General features: G+C 39.0%; 1 protein-coding gene across 4 annotated transcripts in view; it reads right to left on the bottom strand.

The window, feature by feature from the left end:
- LRBA (LPS responsive beige-like anchor protein) overlaps positions 1-27,784 on the bottom strand; it is a 552,094-nt gene that overhangs the window by 412,899 nt on the left and 111,411 nt on the right. For all 4 annotated transcript variants that reach the window (XM_077815359.1, XM_077815362.1, XM_077815360.1 and 1 more), the window contains 8 exons: positions 23,753-24,793; positions 22,558-22,733; positions 21,025-21,178; positions 20,453-20,633; positions 17,367-17,494; positions 15,738-15,845; positions 14,135-14,306; positions 12,897-13,344 (listed from right to left, as the gene is read on the bottom strand). In XM_077815359.1, coding sequence (XP_077671485.1) covers positions 12,897-13,344; positions 14,135-14,306; positions 15,738-15,845; positions 17,367-17,494; positions 20,453-20,633; positions 21,025-21,178; positions 22,558-22,733; positions 23,753-24,793 — 2,408 coding nt within the window. The remainder of the gene's footprint in view (positions 1-12,896; positions 13,345-14,134; positions 14,307-15,737; positions 15,846-17,366; positions 17,495-20,452; positions 20,634-21,024; positions 21,179-22,557; positions 22,734-23,752; positions 24,794-27,784) is intronic.

Here is a 27,784-nt window from a genome sequence, read left to right on the forward strand (position 1 = left end):
ACCAACAAACACAAAGTGCATTACAAGAAAACTGGAATGGATCCTAATATAAAAGCAGGGAAATAGTTTGGTGATAAAATTCTGGAGCCACTAAAACTTTTGACAAGGTAGTTATTGTGTAGGCATAATAGCTTGTTGTTGAATAGCTTTCTCTCCTACATCAATGCAATTATTTTAATACTGGAAGGTACCAAAATTAACTTAAGAACAAAACATGTGTTACATTTTCTTTTTTCATTTATAGTGTCATATGTTTTCAGGATTTTTCTAAACCAGTCAGTTCTCAGGAATCATCAAAACAAGAGGCCTTCCACGTTTCACTCCTGGGGGAATTCTGTGCAAAAAAATAAAAAATTCTATGCACAATATTTCAAAATTTTGCAAAATTCTACACATTTTATTTGTCAAAATAACACTATATTATGACAGCAGTTTCAGTGACTTTGGTAATTTATTTCAAAATACCTGTCAGCAGGTATATCTGTAATAATACAGACACACAAAAATTCCCCCAGGAGAAGAGTTAAAGAAACCCCTATGACAACCCAGTTCCTGTTTCTCTGCCCCCTTTCCCCCTCCCGAGCCCAGCCAGGGGGCCAGATACCCACACACACACACCCCAGAGACCAGCCATGCCCCCCCAGCCCAGACACTCACACCTGCTACCCTTCAGAACAGGCTCCCCCTCCCCACGACCCAAATATTCACACACTGTACACCCCAGAGCCCAGACGCATCCCCCACAACCCAGACACTCACATCCCCTAAGACCAGGGATCAAGAGTGAGAAACAGCCTGATACTGGGTCCCGGGTTTCCACAGAGTTTCCAGTGTGCCACCACCTTCTTCCTTCAGGGTGTGTGGAGAACTGTAGTTGCCAGGAGCCCTCTAAGCTCCCTCCCCCTCCTCCTGGCCTTGTCTTCTATTTGCAAGCTGGACTCTGCTAGGTCCAGCAGCCCCTAGTGACGGCCAACATTTCTGCAGCCCTTTTCTGTGGGGAAAAAAGGAAATTCTGTGTGCACAACATTAATTTCTGCACAATTCTGCATTGCACAGTGGCACAGAATTCCCCCAGGAGTAACCTTTAAGATGGCTATAAAAACTACACTGATAGGCCCCTAGCAATTATGAAGCCACTGTGGCTTCCAAATCTGTAGGGTAGGGAAAGCCTTGGATTCTCTGAAAGTATCACACATAAATGGCTGATCAGATTCTGTTAATTTTAGATTTTAGGATTTCCTTCTCTAGCTTAAGAGCATATGTACTAGGTTTTGAGATCGAAGGAATTTTGGAAGACTTCATAAACCTTCTGTAATAATTGTCTATAAGAAATGTGCTCATTAGAGTTACCAGGTGCCCAGTCTTCAACCATAAGATCCAGTCGAAAAAGGAACCTGACAGTGTTGGGTCAGATGTACTGACCAGACATCAGAAGTCCAGTTACTGCGGGCAGCAAGGGAAAGGCTGCCTCCTACCTGCACCTCTTTGGCAGGAAGGCAGGCTCCATGTCAGGCTACAGCTCCAAAGCAGAGGGAGACCAGTGGTGGGGCAGGGAGGTGGAGAAGATCCAGCTACGAGGATGAGGGCGAGCAGTGAGCAGTATGGGGAGGGTAGAAGAGAAGCGAATGGGGGGCAGAGCTTCAGGGGAAGAAGCGGGGTAGGGACAGGGCAGAGGGGGTCCAGTTGGCAACAATTAGAAAGTTGGCAACCCTAGGGCTGATATATGAGTCACAGTACCAGAACTGGACACTATTCACTGCACAAAACTATGATCATGCCAAGTTAAGGTTGACCAAAAGTGATAAATACCCTTCCATCAAATACACCTATACTTAATCCTCTGAAAACCAAGGAGGGAAACTTAAAGATTTCTCCAAAACCACACCCCACAACCTCAATTCTCCCAACCTAGAACTGGCAATAAGCGCTGGAACAAAACCAGGCATGGCCAATCATAAACACGAGCTGTCATTTTCTGTGTTGTGTCCAACACAATGCTACACCATAGTTCTTCTTCATACACTGATACAAACACTACTACTACTGTGCTAAGTGTAGCTGAACTTATCAATGGTTTAGTTACACCAAGTTTCCAGAGATTGCACTGCCATTTAAGGAGAGGTGCACCTACAGCTAAAGCAATCAGGGATCCCTTTTTTTTCCTGCATTGTCATGTGCAGCAGTTCAAAGCAGATGATCAAAATGGGCCCTCTTGCCTCTAAAATCATCTGTAGAGAGAACTATAACAGTTGTTATTCACATTCACTAGGTATATGAAGATAGTGGGATATACACACACCACCCATAATATTCTCTAACACATTCTCAGAGCTCAGCAGACAGCAAAGGAAACAATGAGTAACTGCTTCACAAATCTGACACTATAACACACGCACACAAACAATTATCATTAGGGAACTTCACAGGCTTTTTTTAATTACAATCATTATTCCTTATCAGAATGGAAACTTGCAACTGAAAACAGAAAAGAAAATTAAGCTTTAACTAACCATGGGATAATGGCTCAGCACCCTAAGTGATCTACTTGAATTCAAGTGGTAAGAAGTAGAGTCATTAAACATCCCAAAGCTGAGTGTACAGAAGAGCATATGTTGCAGTTCAGTAAGAAGATTTATATATATCCACCCTGGAGGACGTTAGAAAAACTGCCTCTCAGTTAGGGCTGGTCAAAAACATTCCATAAAAGTTATTTCAATAAATTGTTTTTTCACAAGAACTATCTGCTTTCCATAGAAATTTTTGAATTTTTGTCAAAATAAACCCCTAATATCTGAAACAGGAAAATTTTTGTTACAGCAAAACAATTCAATGTATAAACATGTTGGTGTCTCATGGAAGTTGCATTTTGAGTGTCCCCATTCTCCTCTATAAATCCGGTTCTCCAGCAAGATTGTATCTACCACGATGCACCTCAATCAGGGACTTCCACAGTGGCTCAGCAAGAGGGAATACTGTAGTGCATCATGAGAGATGGAATCTAAGGGGAAAATATTTTCCCTGACCCGCTGTACTTTCAGTGTAAACCGTACCCAACACATAAAGGAGCGAGTAGATTTCACAATGCTAAACTGGCACCCAGAGAAAATATCAGCCAGACGTTACCCTCTGAGATGAGCTGGGATGGGCCCAAAAGTTTTACGTAGTAAATCTTTGAACTTGCTCTCTTCTCTGTTACCTGCAATTGCCAAGGTCTCCTGAGTCAAGAGTTTAGCTGAGAACTCAAAAAGAATTAACTGTAATCTTTGAGTGCCTTAACATATTCCTTTTGCAACTAAACTCTGTCATATTACCCATTTATTTTAATCTGGTATTTAATGTATTTTTTATGTAATCCATCTATACTCTGCATCTTTCCTTTATTTTTTATACACAGTTTAAAGAGAGTTTATCAAACAAGATTATAGCCACAGGATTTATTTTTTAGAGGTTCAACTCAAGGGCCTCTTGAAGGCATGTTACCAAGGCATGCTCATTATAAGTAGATTTGTTTGCTTTCTATTATCTGGGATGCACAAGAGTACATTTGAATCATAGATCCAGTACTTAAGGGTCCTCTGTTTAAACTTTATGATCCTGTGAGAAATTCTTATACAGTTCCTTAGAAAGTGATATTGATATATTCTCATTCTCCATAGCTAAGTAGAAATATAACAACTTTCAAATAAAGAAATATATGTTACTTGTTTAACTGCTCCATAACTAGTGCAAATGGTTCTGGTGTTGGTCACAAAAAAACAGTTATTTCAGTGCTAAGATACTTGGAGTTAAAGAAGTGTCAACTGACAGACAATTCATGAGGCACTAGAAAACCCATTATTTTAAGATAAATGTCTATATAAAATATAAATTATGTAGAAACTATGGAATATGCATCATATTAATCTAATGTTAAACAAAATAATCTTAAGAAATATCCAAGTATTCAAAAATACCTTCTAGTCCACTAAAATTGAGGAGCACCTGCTTTGTCTTTAAGTAGGTTACCACACAAACAGGATGTTTTCCTTTCATTTAGTAAATTAATTGATTAGTGAATTATGTTTTTAAAAGTGAGAAACTCTTGGATCTACAGAAATAATCTATTTACAAGCCTCCATAGTTCCTATTTTACATTTTACCATATTTATAGGGAATGTTGGGTTATTTTCACACACCAAATTCATGTCCTAGGTTCAAAGATGACCATCATCTTGAGTACCTTGATCGCATGCAAGATTACCCATCAATTAATTTTATTTCTTTAATAAAATGGAACCACCTCATTTAATTCTATATTCCTTCATCACCTAACATTTGCAAATTATAATACTAATCGCTTCAGATATGGGAAAGTTAATATAAATTAGAAAAATACCATAAACAAAATATTCTTACACATTTTCTGAGCAAAGCTTTGCCTCAACACATCTGTAAACATTAAAAGGGCTTCTGTAGATTGTCTCATTAACTCAACTACTTCAGGTGTTTTTCTTCTTTAATTTAAAACCAAATCTTTAATGTTTAAAGCAAGAATTTATAGCACAAGAACTGATAAACGTAGGTCAGATACAGTGTAGGCCAGCCACCATAAATACATCTTAGCCAGAAGGTCAGTGTGTTATTAGTCCCAATTATGCTGAAGTGTAGGAAGGCTTTGTGTTGCAGACAATTATTCACTGCTGAATGAGCACAGATCACCAAACTGAGCAGTGGCTTCCATCAGAGACAAAAGGCTTACAGAATAAGAATCCATTCATCCAAATTCTTTAAACAGTCATCTATTCCTCAATTTTTAGAATGCTTATTTTTATTTGTTTTGATAAGATGCAAAATACCTCTAAATATAAAAAAAAATTCCAAGTACCTTTTCCCCTGCTTATTTATTAGTAAAGTGATAAGCTTACACTTAATTTGAAAAATGTAATGTAAATTGCACAGGTTGCTTGAGCTTGACTCAAAGTAAAAAATGTGAATCAAGCCTACCTGATGGCTTCTTAATAATTTAGAAATCAATATATTAATTTTAATTCCCACTGGCATGTGGAAATTTACTAGGATTTGATTTCTAGTGTCTCACTTTTCACGTTGGATAGGAATACCAGTGAAGCAGCTTGTTTGTTCTCCTACAGAAACAGAAGATCCCGAGGTCCCAGACTCCAGGCTCCAGCCCGAGCACAAATGTCTACACTGCAATTTTGGAGCCCCACAGCCTGAGCCTCACAAGCCTAAGTCAGCTGACATGGGCAGGTGTTTTATTGCAGTGTAGACATACCCACATTGTCACCTTACTGGCTCTGTTATAAGTTGTGGATAGTCCCCTTTCCCTCTCTCTCTACACACTCTGGGAGAAAGGTAAAAAATGAGTGTGCCACACAGCCCCATCAGGGATCAGATGGGCAAAACACTACAGTCTACAGTTTGGAGGAAAGGGGGAGGGAAAGAGTATGGGCTCTATCCCATCATTTTATGGGGGGCTTTAAAAATCCACTTGCGAGGTATCAGAGAGAACCTGACATCAATTTTTTTCTACAACAAAATTTAAGTTTTCAGTTTGTAAATAATTACATCGCCAGCTCTAAATGGAATCCTGTAAGTTGCAGTAAAACACCAAAACCATGTCAATTTCATGCGGCTACTCAGGAAAGCTATGATCAGAGGCAAGCACTGGAGATATTCTCAAGAAAAGATTATCCTAAATATTGGAGGCTGAAGGAGAGAAACAGTGCAATCCCATCCTCCAGGCAGCCTGCATTCATCACCATAGATCTGAGCATTTTCACAGCAGCCAGAAGACTCTGGAGGAGGGTGAAAAGACAAAAGTCTCCTTCACATGGACAGATGCTAAATGGAGTGGAGTTTCACATATGTTTGACAGAGCTAGCTCAGGGATGATACAAACGATGGAACCCCCATACAGGAGCTACTGCCAGCACACTGGTAGAAAACCTACTCACTCTCTTAGCCCAGGAGTTGGGTGGCAAGAGAGAGGAGCTCCTCACTAGGGAACTACTCCTAGCCTTTGTTAGTAGAGCTCTCCCATGATCACCTTTTGTCCCTATTTCCAGTACTTCTAGTAGATTTAGTCTTCCAGCTAAACCTTTTTCAACCTTTTCAAACCTTGCCAAGAGATATTTGTGTGTGTTTATTCTGTACATAAATTATGTAAAATCCATATAACTCATTATCTAAAATACAACCACTGAAAAAGGTCTCACATGACAGTGGGAAATGCACAAACAGATTGACCCAAACTAAGCAGCTTACACATGTGACATTCCAAGCAGTAAGCAAGCTTATAAAAATATCTGTTTTGCAAGTTAAAGCTTAGCCGCAGATTCAAGCACCACACTGAAGAGCCATGATTTAAGCATCTGTTTCTCTTATAACCTCAATGTCTGCTTCCCCGAACTCCATGATCACTGAATTTGTCCACAAAGAGTAGCAGAAGTCAGGAGAGAGTCACATGATAAAAATGGCAAGTAATAGGTTAATAGGTTGTTAGACTAACCAAGAGAGAAAAACCTCATCAGGTTTTTGTTTTCTTTTGTTTTTAAACTCTGAAAACAAGTGTTGCTTTTAGTTTTCCATCAGTCCTCTTTTCTTGAGACACTAGTAACATTTTCTTGTCTACAAAAAACAGTCTCAGGACATACTGCAATTGGACTGTGTTAATTAACTGTCTTTGTGGATCTACTGAAAAAGCCAGCCCAGGCCTTGAACTTTATCAAGATAAACCCCTGGCACCCACTAATCACCATATTGGATCTTCACATAAGATAAGAGGAAGATTTTTGGCATGGGAATGAACACACACACCTTGTTGTTTGCAAAAGCCTGCAACCTGGCAGCCTTTCAGCAAGGTTTCACTCACATAGCTGTTACTGTATACTCTCCAGCTATGGCTGGGAAGTTGATAATCCTTAAGATATGAGGAGAGTTTTGATTTCTGACACAGCATTCCTGAGATAAATGCAGGATCAGAGAGATGCTTTGAAATTCCCAGAGATACTCCACTGGTAAACTGCTACATGGGAACAACTTTTAACAAGGTGTCTCAAAAAAAAAAAAAGTAGTTAACTTACCAAGCTTTGTGTTTGCCACCAGACAATACATTAAATGCAAACCAGACTCAGTAAGTTGCATAGAGCATCCTGAAATCTGCCCTTCCAAAGTTTCTCACTGTACTGTTAGTATTTTGGTGATCCCTCAGAAATAAAAGCTATTCCTTCTAACTCTGCTGCAGCTTCCTGTAAAAAGGTCATAACCTATTCCACCCACCCCAACCAGAAAAGCCCAGTAGATGTGGATATCATTTCAGAGCCAAAACTTACTTTTTAAAATAGTTTTGCATTAAATACAGTTATCCTCAAGTGTTCGTGAAACTGCTGATTTTCTCCTTTCTACATTTTTAATGTAGAAATTACATACCCAGCTACTTTATCAAGTATTATTTACTATGTTAAAAATTTATTTTAAAACTCTTGATTTATGAGCTAGTTATCTATGTGTCACATTACAAATAAACAGATTTACTCTAGATGTGAGATTGTGCATGTCACTACTAGATTGACATGGGTAAAGCTTTCACTTATACATTATGCACTTTTGTCTACCTGACACCATGAAAGTAAGGAAATGAAAAGTTACACAACCTAGCAGTGCACAGATGCTGACCCAAGGGCTTATGTGTTGCTGCTGATGGATAAAATATGTATATCGGCAGCTACATTTCAACCCTCCACTGGCTCCTGACCTCTTCCTCACATCAGCACCCCCCTCAATTAAGCATAAAAAAAGCATAGGAAACCAATACCCCAGAAACGTCATTGTGAAGCAGTCAGCGTCACTACGCACACGACACATCTGACACAAATCTACAAAAGCAAGGAAAGAAAAAGTTTTGGCACCTAATTGTACACACCTTCTGCTCCTCCATTCAACAGCACACAACTTGCCGCCATCACAACCTTGACTCAGCCACCTTTTCTTTCTTCTGCACACATCCTATTACTGGAATATTCCCTCTCTCTTACTCCACCAACACTAACACTTGTAGGTTTTAGTGCAGTAGTCAGTTGTGTGTGGTCAAAGTCATTTGATGAGGGGGTCCAGGAAAACAACAGTTAAAGAAAGCTCATCTCCTTGAGCAGAGAGTGACAGTTAAGGTTACAGAGTGTGGTAGTTGTGAAAATGTAAAGGTGTGTGCTTGTGAGTGGAGGGGTAGAGAGTATTTCTTGTTAGGTAGCTTATCTCTCCATTGTCTTGCTTTTTTGGGTTTGTCTCCAATATGTATCCATGTAGCAACCCTAACTACTTCACAGAAAAGTTTGTGTATTGATTTTCTTTTTTTTAAATACTTGATTGGATGTCAGACTTGTACAAGATAGAGGGCACAGACCTACAGGGGATAGAAGTACAACGGCTGATGTAAAATATTTTATTTATCAGCAGCTGTGCACATACCCTTCTCTATTGGATAAAATCTAACAAGAACATAGCTCCTAACTGAGAAAATTGTGCGTGTCTGGTCCATCCCCAATATATCAGTCAATCCAGCTTGCATGTGGCCCAGCACCTTTCCAGATAATCAATCAGGTTTGTGAGCACAGTACAAATATTCAGTTACAATGTTGGCAACAGGTAAAAATGACCGTAAATCCATCACTCACACACACACACACACACACCGTGGCACCAGCCCGCTACCAATTTTTGTGCCAACGGACCATTTTTTCAAGAGATATCAGTCAACAATGAAAAATAAGACTGCCCAGTAAAAAAATTCAGCTAGAGCCCAAGTTTAAACAACTCCTGTTAAAATTCAGACAGAAAAAAAAATCCAGATAATTCAAGGGCATAAAAACTAATACCGTGTGAAATTTCACATGAGTTGGCCACTTGCTTTTAAAAAAAACAGAAACATATCCCCTATTTTTAGAGCATCTTAAAGTGCAATTATGAGTATTGAGCAGCTATCATTTTCATTAAAAATACTCTCTAGCTGTTATGGTTGTGAGTAAAACCTTCAAAATATGAACAATGTACCCACTTCAGAGACATCTGCTAAGTTTACACAGAGCCTCAAACAATAGGTGGTAATTCAAATAACAATGATTATTTGTATGTCTGCTTTATCATCTGTTTCACTGCCCAAAGCATGTCGGAAAGAAGAGGAAATATATAACAAAGACCTACATCAAATGTTTTCCAAAGTAGATGTGAAGAGCCACAGAAGATGTAAATTGAGGTAGACCTTTAATACCACATGGCAGGGCAAAACTGGTTTTGTTTTCCTGAAGAGAAGTTTGAGAAACAATGTTTTACTTGGTTATTCCCTTGCTTTTATCAGTTTGTGTGAGTTTTTAACCAAGGTATTTTGGTTTGGTTCTGTTTTGTTTTTGTGGAAATAAATAACTCGTTCGGTCTGCTAACTGAGCTGTATGTTAATGTATTGGCATATAAGCAATTTGACATTAACTGAACTTACTGTCAAACAGATTTTTTTGTTTAGTTTTATTTCTTAGAGCTAATTATTAAATATTCAGATTACAGTATCATCCAAGAGCTCCAGTTATGATCAGGTGCTCATTCTGCTAGGCAACATACAAAAATAAGGCCCAGGCTTTGAAAAGCTTTCAAATTAAGGAAGAGACAGATTAAATTGTTATCACTTTCTTCCAGTCATGAAACTAGTGGGCAGAACTACCTCACCCTGAGCACGACTCCAGTGACCCAGAAATTGCACTTATTTGTTCATTGACTGCTAGGAGGAGTTCCAAGCGGCAATTTTTACCCTTAACGGATCTGGGTTATCCCTATCTAAGACACTATTTCTCTCCTATGCTGTACTGCCACAACTGAGATAAGTAGAGGTAGGCAGCCCCTGGAAACCAACAGAGCTTATTCCTCATTCCCTTACATGTAATTCACTCTCCCTTCCCTGATCTAAAATAGCGCAAACCAATTTTCCTTCTGGGCATATTGTAAACCCCATTTGCTAGAGTAGAAAAAATGAATGTAGTCATGGCAAGATAATTTCCTTTGAGCTTTGTTTCAGTTAAATGTGAAAAACTTGGGCTAAAACTGTCATCAAAGAAAACCCTCTCTCCTTAACACACTCTTATCCTATATTAGATATCTCCACTTTCTTGATGCAGGGTATGTTCAACTGATTTGTCCAACTTATAATTTGGATAAGTAGACCAGAATCTGCAAGAACGGTCATGTGCAGGGAAAAAGCCAAAGTTAAAGAAAGAATGGTTCAGCATAACCATGAGGAATTTAGCAGAAGAAATTTTCCACCCAGACAATATAACAGAAAAATTTAATGAAAACAAAAGGTTGAAGTATTAGAGTTTTACAATGTATCACAGGATAACTATTAATTTGGTACTGCTTTCAGACAAGGAAAGACTTCATCAAGACCCAGCAGATGTACCACTGGAACAGAACAGCACTTCAACTAGTGCAGCATGATGATCCTGGAGACCATGAGGGGGGTTGCCTGGCAACTGCTGAGGGGAAAAAGGGAGCAAAATCCTGGACACATTAAGACTCACTGGAAACTATGGCAGAAAAAGGAACAACTTGCTCCCCTCCTCCTGTTCTTATGTTGCCCTTACGAACACCTTCACCCAAATCTCAGCAATTCTTTGGCCCTCCTGTCGTCTTGCTACTAAAATCCACAGCTTCCAGAGGCTGCTAAGTCAGGTCTATAGCCTTTTGAAACAGCACTGCACTAAGTTAATTGGCACATCTGAGATCCAGCACCAATCAGTCCTCCATTTCACACCAGCACTTCTCACTCTCCATTATAACCACAGCTCCTGATGCCAAGCCAAGAATCACCATCCCTAATACCATCTATTCCTCCAATAACAGCCCCTCTGGCAACCAAATACCATGCAGGATTCTTGCTGTGACCTAAATGCCCTAATTCTTTGCAGCCATAGAGGACTGGTGTCTCACAGGATTTCTGCTTTTTTAAGCCATTTTACGAGTCACCAACCAAACAAGGCTGAACAGTAAGGTATGGAGAACAATAATCTTGAAGAGAAAAGCAAGGGACAGCTGTACTTTCACTTTAAGTGAGCGAAAGTGTGAATGAAGGGTAAGAGTGTTACTCTGAGAGTGGGATTTGCTCCACAGAATAAAAGACAGGCAGGCCAGCAATCATTAGGTGAGTAAGCATTGTATTCCCACCATTAATGAACACATTTTCTTTTAGTACAGAGCAGTGTTTCTCAACTTTGATACCAGGGACTGGCTTGCTGTCTTCCTAAACTGTGTCAGAGATATCAGTTACCAGTGCTGGTCCATGGACCGGTCATTGAGAAACACTGGTATAGAGTATAGACAGAACTTTCCAGCGTTGTTCTGTTGGTGGTCCATGCCCTTTCTGCAGACTCTGCAAGATGTTACATCAGTAACAGCAACAGCAGGGTTGAAACTGCAAGTGGGCAGGCAGCAAGAGTAAAAAGAGAAAGGGGAGAAGGAATAGGCCTAAACCAATTTTTTGGCAACACTTTAACCCTTTCCAATAGGGGAGTGAAAACCCCCTTTAAAAATACTCAGTTTAAAATAACCTATCAGGACATTCTATTTAAAGTGTGAAAATTATATTTGAAAAGTTTTCAAAAATTTGACTTGACAGCATCTATAATGAAAATATCAAATTTATCATCCTTGCTGGTTTATACAAATCAGCACTTCTTAAATTATTGCAGGGATACCCCACTCAGAGAATTTATTATTGCTATGTCAGTGAAGAACATGCACGAGAGGCTTCCAATGTTTTGGAGTGTTTTAGGAATTCTATAATCTGACAAACGTAAAATAAGTTAAGCAGCCCCAGTTTTCGCTAATAGCTGATTCTTTCAAGTTCAGATGATTCAATATTTAATTTTAATTCCAAGTGATATTTGTTTTATACCTTTAGCCAACAAATCTAGCAAGTATTCCATCTTATTTTCATTTTTAATATCTACCAACACAATTTATATTCATACGGCCTAACTGTATCTGGTTTTACAATAATGGAGAATCCAAACAATCTCAGCCAGTGCTATTAGTGAAAAACACTAAATTCTTGTTAATAGCAGTTGTAACTCATGGGCCTGAAGACAACTTTCACGTGTCTGACACTTTTTGAAGTAATTTAATATGCTGTCAGTTATATTGTTCAACTTCCTTCACTCTGTGTTTGCACAGGTTTCCAAAGACGAGAACTACACCAACAATTTGTAGATCACACTCCAACAGCTTCATGCTGAATACCTCATTTTGCTGCAGTTTTAACATATGTCTCAGGTGATGGCAATATCACAGCCAGTGTCACACAAATAAAATAATAAGATATTTATCAGTTAATTAGGCCCAGATTTTTACAAGGTATTTAGGCTCACTTTTGAAAATGAGACTTAGGCTATGTCCACACTTAAAATGCTACAATGACTGTAACACTTCAGCTTAGATACTCACTACAGTGATGGGAGGGGTTCTCCCATCACTGTAATTAATCCACCTCCTCAAGGGGCAGTAGGTAGGTCAGTGGAAGAATTTTGCCATTGACCTAGCCCTGTCTACACCAGGGGGCAGGACAGCCTAGCTATGTGGCTCAGGCTGTGGATTTTTCACACCCCTGAGAGATGCAGCTATGCCGATATAGGTTTTCAGTGTAGACCAGCTCTTAGACTACTTAGACATTCCAATGCTGAGTGGAGCACCTAAACACCTTTAAAAATCTGGGCCCTCATTATATTACTACAAAGTGAGATTATGCAGGTTGTTCACCAGATACATAACCAGGAAAGTGTCAAACTGCTATGCAGCAAAATTTTTCTGTACCTTACATTATAATTTAAGCAAAGAATACAAAATATAAAGAAAATAATTACCTGTCAAAGGAACGGAATTGCACATGCTGCTCAGCAGCAGTATCACCAAGAGTTCCAAGGAAGGTTGGCGGCAGAAGGGTAGGATCCACTGTGGCACCATCTGCTGGGGTGCTAACCAAGCTTCTGAGGATGTCCTTTACGTTGACATTTTTTGAAGATGGTACAGAAGATGCAGTCTTCTCAGTCAACTCATTTCCTGCCTCACTCCTGTTTTCCTGAGATTTATTGACTTCTAAAGAAAGTGTGCATAATACTTCACTGATAGCGTCTGGACCTGAACTGGCACTCTGTGGTCCTGCTTCAGCAACAGCATCTGAATTGTTTGCTTGACCTGAAGTTGATTCCTCTCCAATGCCCGAGTCTCTTCTTCGTACAGGTGCTGAACTTTCAGAATCTTCTGTTGATACTGGAGTTGAAGCACCAGTAGTAGCAGATGGGTTTTCTACATCTTGTTACCCCCAAATAAAGAAGGGGAATTATTTCAAGTTCATTGTTAACAGAACAACATCATATATATTACTTCTAAGATCTATCAATAGGTGATAAAGACATTGCTAAAATATTTTATATATACTTAAAGAATGTTGTATTTATCTTCAGGTTTGCTTCTAGTTTGTTCATACTATATTATACTGGATTATACTGAAAATTCATTTCACAGGAAAAAAATCACTTCTACAAGTCTCTGACAAGTCCTCAAAAACTGTCTACGAGAATAAAATTTAAGCCAATGAAAAGAAGTTGGAGTCAGACTCAACAGTAAAAGGTGAAAAAAAAAAAAACCTAATTGCTTTTTTGGAAGAAAAGAAAGAAAGAACGCACTACTACAATTTAAACAAAGTAAATGCAGCCTTGACTCTGTAAACACTTATACACATGCTTAACTTAAAGTCCTATTAAAGTTAATGATCACTATTACTTATGTGCTTCAATGAGACTAATCATGCACTAAACAGGACCTCACACAATGGGTCCTGGTCCTTGACTATGGCTCCTAGGCCCAACAGAGATAACAACGACAACAAATAGACAATATCAGCAATTTGCAAGCTAGGTTTTTCTCAGTGCTGTCTGATAAAACAAATTAAATGGCACTTTCAAAAGTTTGTAGATTCGAAGTGTTTATAATACATATATTTATGTACATCCTTAAGTAGAATTCTATGAAGTCCTATAAGGCACTGTAAGTCATAATAAGTGACATGTGATGTGTAACCAAACCCACTTGTGTCACTAACCTGTAGATATTGCCTCACTACTTCCATTCTCTGTTCCCTTGAATGACTGGCTACGATGAGGTTGCCTCCATTCATTCTGGGGTTCCAGTATGTCTCTGTATTTTGACACCATAAGGACCGAGATAAAATATACTACAGCCAAGGCCAAGAACTGAGCTTGTTTACTATCCTCCTGTGAAGAACAACATTTATTTTTCCATTACAATTTAAACAGTGGGATATTTTCTTCATATGGTAGCCCAGAAATAGAAATGAGTAAACAAATGTTATACTGAAATATCATGGGCAAAATTGACTTACAAGAATTTATACCTACAAACCACTGTTGCAGAATCAATCCATTAATACAATCATGCTTATATTGAGGATATAAACCATCTCAAAGAATCTATTGCTCTAGTTTAGGTTTCCTAAATTTTGACAAAGTTGCATCTTACTTGATATTTTATTATTTAAACTTATGTGTAGCACTGGACGAACAATGTCACTATTCACCCAGTCTATAAAATTGGGGGAAATACAATTGTGACCAAATTCCTTTTTTTTTTTTTCCTACGAATGTTTAAGCCTCAGCTTCACTAGACTTAATGTTGCATAAATGATCAAGATGATCAGACCAAATTACTATACCAAATATATATAATACAAGCACAAACAGCACTTTTTCACATACTTACAAACCTATTAATATTTGTTATGTTGTAGCCATGTTGATCCCAGGATATGAGACATACAAGGTGAGTGAGGTAATCTTTTACTGGACCGACTTGCTGGTGGAAGAGACAAGCTTTCGAGCAACACAGAGCTCTTCTGCAGTTCCAGATGTTCCACCAACAGAAGTTGGTCCAGGAAAAGATACTACCTTACCCTCCTTGTCTCAAAGATATTAATTCCACTTACTGTAAAGTGAAGCCAAGTGTCTATTTAGTAAAGGAGGAAAATATTTATGAATTATTTTCAAGTTTTGAAAAGTAATACAGTAGGCCAAATATCCCAGATTAATTCCACAACTGGAGCTGCAGCAGAAGTGAATATGGCTTTCTAATTTAAAGCTCTATTACCATAACAGAAATACAAATTCTATTGTGCCCAATTTTAAAAAGAAACGAGACTGGGGTTTTTTTAGTTTCAGTAATACTTTACAAGAAATGCATGTGTGTTAACTTAATTACCTGTATTTGTGTACAACGTGCACAAACGCTCCCTTCTGAGTGCATATTTGTAGAAATTATTAAATACAGGCGTGTGTGTGTGTATTATATATATATATGCACTCACACCTACACACTAATGAAAATGAACGCAACATTTATGAGGAAAGCAGAATTCCAGAGATTCAGGCTCCTAAAGATTTTAACAAGTTCATGCCCCACAGGGACAGAGATTGTACCGCACATACATGTGAACATGCCCCTTCATCTGACCTCAAACCCTTGTTCTGTAACTCTCCCAGACAGGCCACAGAGTTTCATGAGTCATTTATGAACCCCATTAGATAACAGAACATGTAGCAGCAGCCTAGCACGTAGCTGCAGCGCAGTATTCAGAAAAATACAAAGAAAGACTTAGCAACAAAACAACTATTAGGTTTTTCATAACTCACTATATCTCTGAACACTACTGCTCGAAGCCGGTTAATATCCATATCCTGCAGAAGTCTGTCAAGGTCTCGTATTGGAGAAATTCCACCAGTCACAATGTCAACTGGACTCTATTCAAGAGAAACCAATTCTGTAACTTGTTTATAAAAGTACCACCCCCGGAAACACTAACCGTAGGATATGTAGTGCTACAATGCCAGTTTCATAGTTTTTATTTTAAAGAAACAAAATAAATGTAATAACAACATACAACTAAGGAAATGTAACCTAGATGGAGCTCCTATAAGATGGATGAAAACTGGTTGGAAAACCATTCCCAGAGAGTAGTTATCAGTGGTTCACAGTCACGCTTCAAGGGCATAACAAGTAGGGCTCTGCAGGGATCAGTTCTGGGTCTGTTCAATATCTTCATCAATGATTTAGGTAATGGCGTAGACAGTATACTTATAAAGTTTGTGGACAATACCAAGCTGGGAGAGGTTGCAAGTGCTTTGGAGGATACGATTAAAATTCAAAATGATCTGGACAAACTGGAGAAATGATCTGAAGTAAACAGGATGAAATTCAATAAGAACAAATGCAAAGTACTCCTTTTAGGAAGGAACAATCAGTTGTACACATACAAAATGGGAAATGACTGCCTAGGAAGGAGTACTGCGGAAAGGAATCTGGGGATCATAGTGGACCACAAGCTAAATATGAGTCAACAGTATAACACTGTTGCAAAAAAAGAGAACATCATTCTGGGATATATAAGCAGGAGTGTTGTAAGCAAGACAAGAAGTAATTCTTCTGCTCTACTCTGAGCTGATTAGGCCTCAACTCGAGTATTGTGTCCAATTTTGGGCACCACATTTAGGAAAGATGTGGACAAATTGGAGAAAGTCCAGAGAAGAGCAACCAAAATGATTAAAGATCTAGAAAATATGACCTATGAGGGAAGATTGAAAAAATTGGGTTTGTTTAGTCTGGAAAAGAGAAGACAGAGTGGACATGATAACAGTTTTTAAATACATAGAAGGTTGTTACAAGGAGGAGAGAGAAGAATTGTTCTTATTAACCTCTGAGGATAGGACAAGAAGCAGTGGGCTTAAATTGCAGCAAGGGAGATTTAGGTTGAACATTAGGAAAAATTTCCTAACAGTCTGGATGGTTAAGCACTGGAATAAATACCTAGGGAGGTTGTGGAATCTCCATCATTGGAGATTTTTAAGAGCAGGTTAGAAAAACACCTCTCAGGAATGGCCTAGATAATACTTAGTCCTTCCATGAATGCAGGGGTCTGGACTAGATGACCTCTTGAGGTCCCTTCCAGTCCTATAAACATGACTCTCCTGGAGACTATTCATCAACACACTTCAAACTGATGGTACATAGGGCACAGTGACCAATATAGATTTCATATTAAAAGAAATATGGATAGGGGAACCTGGGAAAGTAAGACAGATTCAGACTTTTTTCAACATTGGAAGATTCCAATGTTTACATATTTAAACAATTACTTTAAGATTTAATATTCACATTTCTTTTCTGCTGCATGTTAATGGAACAAAAAACATAGGAACTTAGCCATTGGTACACATTAATTGCAGTATTAATGTTTGCCTTACTTAATGGTGGCATATACTTGCCTTTGCTGCAGACTTCCCTGTTCCTATAAGGCTCTGCATTGTTTTCTGACTCCTTACAGTTTCTCCAATAGGTTTCATTTGTGCATGCTGCTGGCACTCCAAACAATTTCTTACTGCCACTGCACACACTTAAAGGAAAGGATATGTTATGTGTTATAATGGGAAGTAATTTTTTCTCATTGGTGCATCACTGCAAGGAATACAACATGCTTGCGTTTATATTAAAAATTAAAAGATTAAATAAACAAATAAGAGAAAAAGATTTACTTTTTAAGTTGCCCAAAAACAATGCTCAAGAGATACTTAAATCAGAGTAATAATCAGAGTAATTAAATAGTTATTAGAATTCATATTTCACATATAAATACTTATACATCCAAAAGGATTTGTTAGCATTGCTGAGTCCTCACATTCTGATTTTCTCTTTGAAACATTTTCATTTGTACAACTGGATACACAAATGAGCTAAATTTTTTTTGTATACTGACACTGAAGAAAAATAAAAATGATACATTAGTGTGACATACAAAAAGGACAAATACTAATATTTACTACTTTGTTGCTCAATTGCTCTCAGACTAAGCCTATTCCTCCTCTAGTTTTTTTTAAAACTCATTTTTTTGTTTTATCTTCTCACTATTTTCAAATAAGGAAGTACACAGATCTAATAATTTACTTTTCTGTTTGCCCTGTTGCACTTGTCCCATGATTTAATTGTTTGGAAAAGGAGAAGCTGACGGTCATGAACCACAGCATGGACACTCAGGCCTAGTAGTCAGAGAAGTGGCCGTCATCATGCTTAGCAGTTGGAGCAGGAGTCAGGAACCTGCAGTAAAGCCAAGGGTCACAGCCGGAGTCAGGAAAAGGAGGAAGGCTGGAGCAGGACAGGAACAAGGCAGGCAAGAAGGCAGGCACAGGAGTGATCGTTGCTGAGGGCATAAACCTTGAGCAGCCACTGACTCAGTACTGCTGCTGGGCTTAAGATCAGGTCTGGTGATGCCTCTCAGACAATCAGGGCACTTGGCTGATCAGGATATTCAGTTGTAGGCAGTGGTGAGCTGGAGCCGGTTTGCACCGGTTCACTAGAACCGGTTGTTAAATTTAGAAGCCCTTTTAGAACCGGTTGTTCCGCGAGGGACACGGCAGCTCCCCACCCCACCCCCAACTCACCTCCGCTCCACCTCCGTCTTCTCCCCTGAACACGCCGCGCCTCCCCGCTCTGCTTCTCCGCCCCCCCAAGGCTTCCCGCGAATCAGCTATTCGCGCGGGAAGCCGGGATGGGCTGAGAAGCAAGCGGCAGCTTCCTGCTCAGGCCCAGGGAGGCGGAGGTGAGCTGCGGGGGGAGGAGGGCCGCCCGCGCCGCAGCAGGTAACCGGGGCGGGGGGGGGGGGGGGGGAGCAGGGGAACCACTCCCTGCCCCAGCTCATCTCCGCCATCCTCGGCCTGAGCTGGAAGTCGCGGCCTGCTTCTCAGCCCTCCTCGGCTTCCCGCCAAACAGCTGATTCGCAGGAAGCTGGTGCGGGGGCGCGGAGAAGCAGAGCGGGGCGGTGCATTCAGGGGAGGAGGCGGAGACAGAGCAGAGGTGAGCTGGGGCCAGGTGCGGGTGGGGAGCTGCTGGTCGGTGCTCTGCACCCACCAATTTCCCCCAATTTTTGCCCTAAGGCACCACTTTTGATGTGATCAGTGGGGGGAGCGGCTACTCGCCCTGCTCCCCCCTAGCTATGCTCCCCCACCCCTAGGAGCCAGAGAGACCTGCCAGATGCTTCCTGGGGGCTGCCCCAGGAAAGCACCACCGGGACTCCCCACCTCGCCCCTCGCCTCTGGCTCTTAGGGGTGGGGTGGCCACCCACTACGGTGGCCCACGAGACCCTCCTGCCCGGTTCCGGGGCCAGACAGGGGAGGGGGGTGGATGGGGCAGGGGTCCGGGGGGGGTGTCAAAGAACGTGGAGGGAGTTGGATGGGGCAGGAGTCCCGGGGCAGCGGGGGTGGGCAACCACCCCTTTGTGGGGTGAGGAGGGAACCCGTTGTTAAGATTTTGGCAGCTCATCACTGGCTGTAGGTCATCTAGCTGGTCCCAGGCTCAGTGGCAGGCCCTGATTCCTGACACTCTGACTTTAGATTTAGAGCTACATTTCAGTCATACAAAGGATACCTTATAATTCCAGAAACCCCTTCTAATATACAATTGGCATTGATGTATTTTTTTCTGAAGCAATTTTGTCAACTGGACCCAGATATTCCTTGTTTGCTGCCATTTCTAGACCATTTGCCCCTTTCCCGGATATCTTCTGAGTGATTCCACCACAGACTCTTTCTACTCAATTCAACTCTATACAAATACTGTATAATTTGAGCCCTGAATATCTGTGGATATTCGCTTTATATCCAGGGACCATGATTGTGGATCACAGAACGGATGCAGATGCAAATTTCGTATCTGCACAGGGCTCTATGTATAATACTGGATGCACTGGGGCTAGTATGCAATGATGCATTTGAATTACACTCATTTTAAATTTGCATTTCTAGTTGTTATCTCCGTCTACACCATCTCCCGAATTATTTTTACAAAAATTTAAACCCTCCTTAAAGCTTCCTTCCCCTCTGACACTTATCTAAAGATTAATTTTCATCATATATGCTAAAGATGACATTTTCCTGAAACCTGGTATTTTTAAACCCAATTATTTGGGATGCATTTTCAACCCACAGACGTCTTTATAGACAAAATGAAAATATGCACCGAATATGGATTTCAGCTCACTGTGCCTACCAATACTTAACCACATTCATAGCCATTTTAATACTTAAATACAGAATAAAAAAGGCTTGTATGTATTATTTGAGTAGGAAAGAGAAGTCTATTATGGGCAAACTGCAAGTAAATAAACACAACATATGAAAAAAGTCACTGAAAGGTTAGACAACTTCAGATCTAGTAGCCAAAAAGTCAGACATTTGGTTAAGTGAAGTATGATAAACATCTAAAACTATTCTCCTTAAATATACAAAAACAAAGTTAAATGGTAGTTAACATTATTTTGAAGAAATCCATTTTCCTTCATTAAGCACTTTTAATTGCTTACCCAGTCGAAGGCATTGTCTCAGAATTCCTCCAGATGACATATTTTTCTCAGACTCAATTTCAGTGAAGCCAAGAGAGCTTGCAAAAATTAACACATCCACAAGGCTGATTAATCTCTGAAGAAATGTTACCGAAGCTTCTATTGTAAGTCCTTGAGTTGGCTCTATATTCTCTAATTCATGCTATGGGAGGGAAAAGTTGAAAACATGTATTCCTATAGAAAAGATCATTCTTATAACTAAAAATTCCATGAAGAAAACAGGTCTGTAAAAAGTCCATTATTGCTCATTGGCAAAATAATTAGTCATACTTCAAGCTGAAGAATTTAACTGGAAGAATGCAGACAGAATAACCACATCATATTCCAGGCTGCACTGGGGCCCCAAGCCCTCTAGATGGCTCTTCCCCCTCTTCAGGCAATGACAGCAGGAGCCTAAATTCCTTCTAAGGGAACAGCCCATATAAATCCATGCACTCCCAGGAGGACAGATATTCCTATTAATGTACTATATGAAGAAAGGCCCACCCACTCCCACAAGTAATCACTTTTGCAATAAAAAATGAATTTCTTACTGTAGCAGATGTAGCAGCAGAAAGCAATGGCAATATACCACCACAAGCCATGATCATGTTGTCCATAACTTGAGAGATGAGGTGAATTGTGTTGTGTACAAAGATGACATTGTCACTGCTGTTCACAAAGTCCATCACAGTCTTTGTAGAATGGCTGCCCCAAAAAAGTAAGATGCCGAGAGGGTGGGGGTAAAGCATCCAGAATAGAAGTCTATTTTATTGTGTTTTTACCAAGTTTATTAAGTTCCTTCAAATGCAAATAAACTGACATCAACCAGAGAGAGCTGTGATGCAGCCAAAAACATCATGTAAGCATCCTCACAAGGCTCAATCAACAGTACTTAAATCTTGACCTCAAACTACCCTTCCTTTACACTCCTAATCCTCTTCACAGCATACCCTAGTAACTGGGTCCAAGTGTGTTGTGAATAGTCCTGTGGATAATTATTCATTATAGACTAGTCTGTGATCATCTGGTACAGCAAAAAGCACTGTATAAATCAATAAAATAAAGTTTCTCTGGGGATATTAACTAGATTTGAACTCAAGACTTTGGAAGAACAGAGTTAATATTAACCAAGTCCTCCACATTACAATTTTAAAGCAAAGAAATTAATACAATACCACAAAAACCTAATTATGGTTAAAACACAGAAAACAGATTTTCAACGCAATCCTAAATTATCCACAGTATCTTGAGTAAACCTGGTGCTGTACTAAATACATACTTTAGTCATGTCTTAAAACTTCAGTTCTAAAGGCAAACAAAAGTTTCATCTCCATCTCAAGGTAAATTTTATGCACCTGTAAATTGTTGTGTTTTTTTTAAAATAGTTCATCTGTATCTTCTTATCGGGCTAGCATAGCTACGTGGTAGTCAGAATCAAATTTTACCCTCACTATCTCACACTGATAAAAAATAGCACTATAAACACACCAAAATACCAGTGGCACTACTAGCCCCAATTTTTCCTTCATTGCTACAACTGGTTGATATTTTGCAGATTTTGGTTACAATATTTTTTTTTAAATACATGTAGAACAACATAATTTCTACAGCTCCATAGAAACATATTGAAGTACAGAGCAGCACCTGTTTGCTTATGTCAAAGCACTGACATTTAATTTTAGGGGAAGTTTCTTTAAAGAAATGATATATTCCTGGCTTACACATTGTGAATGCTCTTTAGAAGATGCACATTGTGAGATGTCTATTCAGAGAGTGGGACCATGGTTCCATTGAAGTCAATAGCAAAATCCCCATTGACTTGAACAGGGCCAACATTTAATCCAAAATGTATATGTAACCCTTCAACCAATACACACATCTTCAAACATTCCTGAAGACTGGTAATCAATAATTCTGAGAAGACCCTGATATAGACCCCAAAATAACTAATTCATACTTTAATAATAGGTTTGAAAATCCAAATATAAACAATTTAACCAGTGATATTAGATTTCAGTAACACCTTAGATTTCTGTTACAGTGCAATGCTAGCAAATATGATTTCCTACAAAGCACAGATTTACCTTCTCCACATCTGTATATCCGTTTCTATTGAAAAAAGTAAATCTGTGAGCAAACGTTGATGCATCTGGGACCACTTAAATTCAGGAATACGAAACATAGTTGACCTGGAATCTCTTCTCTGCCCATCAGATGCAGCAGCCAAGTCCTGTCCTGATGAATCTTCCTGCCTTGATATCTGTTTGCATAAAATATAGGCAGGTTCCAAAATAACAAAAATTCAATTTCATCAGTGTTTACTGAAAAAAGTTTCACTTTGGATTTAGTAAGTCTGTAAGCTTAGACATTATATAAACTCACAAATGCACATAAATTTAAAAATTAAACTAATACAATTGCAGGGCCACTACTGATGGATTATACCAAAGCTACAAACTACAATACAACTGCACCACCATCTCTGCCAGTCTAGACAAAAATAAGCAGCAACTAGACCTTACCACATGGGGAGCACATGTTGCTGCTGACAGTGATCTCCCTCCTTTGAGGAAGAATGTTGTAGGATGAAGGGCATCGACTGGCAGGTGTCTCTGCAGGAGGGAAGTACTCAGCTACATCAATGTTTAACCATGATCTGTATCACTGAACTGGAAGCAGAAGTCTGAAGGAGCATTGCAGTAAGGGCAAAAACATAAGCCCAATTCGGAGTTAAAATTTACTAAACACTTCCTTATGTTGATACTTTTAGTGATAATGAATGAGTTCTCAACTGATGTCCATTAGTAGCAGTTAGCTAAAAAAATGGCTTCTACAACTTTCATTAAAGTCTGAAAAGAATTCACGCAAGCTCTTTTCTGACTGATGGATTGTAACTACAAGAGACCTCTGAGGATTAAGAGAGATAGAAGGGCTTAAGGAGATGGAGGAAATAAGAGGGAAGTTCAGTGAAAAAATAGAGGGAATTCAAGGTGAAAGCTCAGAATCCACAATGCTACTTTTTATTCTTCGATTTAGAGACTACAGATGACACAAATTGGTTAAAGTTTTAGCTATTTGACTCCTGGGGGTCAGCAAAGTGCTTCTTCAGGAGCCTACAAAAATCCTATGAACTGTACAAAATTTCACTAATTTCTCAAACTGTATTGTTGGAAAAGAGTTATGTTTTTCTTATAAATATCAAACTAATCAGTCTGACACTTTTTTTTTTTTTTTTAGGTACAATTTTAATTTGGCCTAAGGAAGGTATATAAAAGTTACCTCAGGTAGGGGTCTAAGAGGCTGAGTTGCTTCCAGGCTTGTGTTGGGTTTTAGTTCCAGTCTCTGGGTGTCTGATGCAACACTGGAAACATCAAGCTTGGCAATTTTTTTCTCTGAGGTCACAGAAGCTTCTGAAGTATGTGTGTTTGCATCTCCTCCAATTGCTTTGGTTTCACTGCCATCAGGTTTTAATTCCTCTAACTTCTCATTCACTTCTGAATTTAGTTGACTTGTCTCCTCTTGGACTTCAGAGGTCACTGTTTCTGACAAGGAAGCCAATTCTTCTCTTGTCTTGTTCAAGATTTCAGCACTTTTGGATTCTAAAGGTATTGTCTCAGGTTCCTTCTCAACAGTTTCTTCGTTCATTGCTATTGTTATTTGGCTTTCATTTTCAGGTGAGCTATTCTCTTCACTGGGTTTTAGTACCAACTCTTCTGAAGGTAAAGGCAGATTGCTTTCCTCTTTTAAATCAACAAAGTCATCATCTTCCACCTCTGGTGTAAATTCCTCCAGCATTTCTGGGCTTTCAGGTGTCTCCCCTTCTAAAACAGTTTGTACAGTTAGAGAAGCCCCATCAGTAGCTGCTGTTTCTTCCACAAGTTCTTTAGCTTTACTCAGAGAATCTGCAGTTGCTTCAGCAATTCCAGAAGTGATTTCTGAATCTCCCGATTTTACTGCTTCTGTCTGTGGAGGAAATTCTAAGCAAGGTGCTCTCTTTAAGTCAGGTGATCTTTGACCATTTTCTCCCTCAGATTTCTTCCCTTCATTAGATGGCGAATGACTTTGTAGCTCACATTCAGATGAGGCTTTTATCTCATTTTTTTGAGCACTGTGCTCCACGGTATCAGCTCCAACATATGCAGAAGCAGCAGCTTCTTTCACCTCCACATGCTGTTGCCTCCTTGCGATTTCAGCTTCTCTGCTAACTCCTGAGATAGTTTTAACAGGGGTGGAAGGAACTATTCCACTTCCTTCACCTCCTTTCCTTTGGTAATCCCGGTACATTTGGGAAAGGCTCTCTTTATGCATTTCAAACGTTACCTAAAAAACAAAGGATTATCAAGAACATTAGAACTCAAAATTAGAAGACTGATTCTTCTACAAAGTAGATTCAGAGTCAACTGAACAATAGTAGTATCCAAACTGCAAAGCTGAAATTCAACCTTAATTGTGGTACCACTACCACTCCACCATAATGTAAAAGTTAAAAAAGAAGCTCTTGAAGGACTCTTGAATGCTTATTTAAAATTTTTGATTTCTAGTACATGTTGTTTAACATCCTCCTTAGTTACTAATGGACTAGAAAACGTACTTCATCGTCCTTATAGGATACGATTACATCATCTTACTTCTTTGCAAATACAGACCAGAAATATTTACTGAACACTTTTTTTTTCTCCAGCATTAACAATTTTACAATCTCCATCTAGTAATGGACCTATACCGTTGTTCGAATTTCTTTTGTTCCTAATATACTTAAACTCTTTCTTATTGTCTCTCTCTTATGGATTTTTTACCTCATGTCTTTAGCCTCCCCATCAATTTTCAACACATTAATATCAAATTTCCATTACCAATTCCTATTTTAAGAGTTTAATTCTGCTGTAAAACTTCATTTCATATTAAAACTTGTATGCAGTGCCCCCCCAGGAAAAATCCACAACTTTTAAAAAAATAAAGAAAATAATCCTAAAATGAAAGAATATCTAAAAAATTCATGACAGTAATTTAAGATGTTCTTTCATACCTCAGACTCCAAAATGGTACACAGATATTGTGGGAGGTTGTGTCTTGAGTAAATAATTTGTAATACTAAATCTGCTCCTTAAGTTTAAAGAAAGACTTTTTAGACGAAAGTGAGTGAGGGTGGGGGACAGTGAGCGACGGAGGGAGGGGGACTGAAGTAAGTGGAGGGGTGGGGCCTTCAAAGGGGGCGGGGCAGGGCCTTGTGGAAGGGGACAGAGCAAGAGTGTTTGGATTTGTGCGATTAGACAGTTGGCAACCCTATTAATTCATGTGTTCTGTATTGAAGTCAAGTGTTAACTTGTATGTGTTTGATGCACATCAGTTACAAAATGAGTAAGAATAAGCTTAAATACATTTCTTCACCTATCTAAGATTGTTGAGAAATAGGGACACTACAAGTACTGAGCTGTTTGACTTACAGAAGCACTGCACAGCAGCTGCAGGTTATTCGTTACCTCATTAAGGGTATTTTAAATATATGCTCTACAGTAAAAACAATGCAGTACAGTTTTGCAGTTGTGGTTTTCTTATCCAAAACTGCAAAGAAATGATGGTTTTGGAAGCCAATATAAAGTGATTTGCTAAAGTATTTTGGAAATTAAACTAATGAAATTTCTTTCCAGATTGCTATTGTGTGCTGCAAAAAGTGGGGGAAGAAAGGTCAATACAGACAATTCCCATCTTTAAATGCTGGCCATGTAATCCTATGGGAAAATAAATCCAGACATAATATGGTGACATACACAGACCCAAGACACAGAAAAATGCAAGGCGAGTGATACTGTTAAAGCAAGCTAGAAAGCATACACATACAGTAACAGGGAGGGTAAAGGAGGCTTTTTAAAAATAAATGGATACAATTTAAGCAGCCTTGTTTCTATCACAAAAATCTCAAATCAAGATTACATTTTTAAAATACATTTGCAAATTAAAGTGGGAAAACCACAAATTTAAGCAAGCTCACTACAATGTTGGACTTTACAAAGCAGCATTTCTAATTAAGGGTTTTCTTTGTATATAAAAAAATATAAAATGCTGCTTTGCAAAGACCAACATTGCAGCAAGTCTACCTAAATTTGTGTTTTTGCTCATTTAATTTGCAAATCAGCTTAATTAACATGGACTCTACATTTGAACAATCCTGTTAAATGTGGAAGGCAAGAACAACTTTTTTCTAAACAAATATTCCAGGACACTGAATTTATGAAACGCTTCTCACAAAGCAGATTGTGAGTGTTGTAAAACATAACATTTAAAAGCTAGGGTTAGCATTAATGAAGGCAACAATTAACAAAATGTACACTCAAATAGAAGCCACCAGATTATTTTTTAAATACGAATAGCACAGAGCTAACAACTTTAAGATATAAATACTAGCTCATGTAAACTTGTAACAATATGAAAGCTGAAAAACTTAAATTCACCTATCTTCAGTCATTTTTTTATTTTCCTTAAAGCATCTGCACTGTAAAGCTGATCATTCACAATTAATTATCAGAAATTGTTCTAAATTAGCGAGCTAAAAGGCCAGTCATTAATCTTCACAATCATTTGATGGTTAATCCATAGTCATTTGGAAAGCACATCTACGCACTACTAGTTAAGACACTTGTGAGCTAATAACTACAACATTCTCCTCTGCCATTAATTTTAACTTAATTTGACATTCAACATTTACTAATTGCCAGACAAGAAGATTAGCATGCAGCATACAAAAAGGTTAAGATGACTAACATTTGTATTAAAACTAACATGTAAACGAGGCACTTTAGGTGTGTGTTAAGATTTAGTCTAGGTTCCCCGCCCCCACACACACAATATATACATTTTTGTGGAGTGGAGGGAGGTGGCATGGGTAACTGGTTGGCCGGTCAACCAGCCAGTAACAGTACTGTTGTCTGTAGCAAGGCTTATTGTAAACTAGCTCCTATGCTGCTAACCCCATCAATGAACTGTTCATAATTCCAATATATGTTACTATTTTTACTCTGAAAGCTTTATTGACCCGTTTTTCCTCCCTCCTAGGAGCAATGCTAACAGCTGAGGCCTGGAAACTCTCCACTCCATGCAAGGAACAACTTTGACTGGAGGCACCAATACATGCCAATACCAATCCCACTTCATGAATCAGTCAGAGAAAAGGGACAGAGGTATTATATACATTAATACCTCCACACAATCTTCCTCAAAAGAACACATTTTGCCATATCCCCAGCAAGCTTCTCACAGAGGGGAAAAAATTATATTCTAAACTAATTTTCTCTTATGTTTACAATCAAAATGCAA

This window comes from Eretmochelys imbricata, chromosome 4 (genome assembly GCF_965152235.1).
Source record: "Eretmochelys imbricata isolate rEreImb1 chromosome 4, rEreImb1.hap1, whole genome shotgun sequence".
NCBI lineage: Eukaryota > Metazoa > Chordata > Testudines > Cheloniidae > Eretmochelys > Eretmochelys imbricata.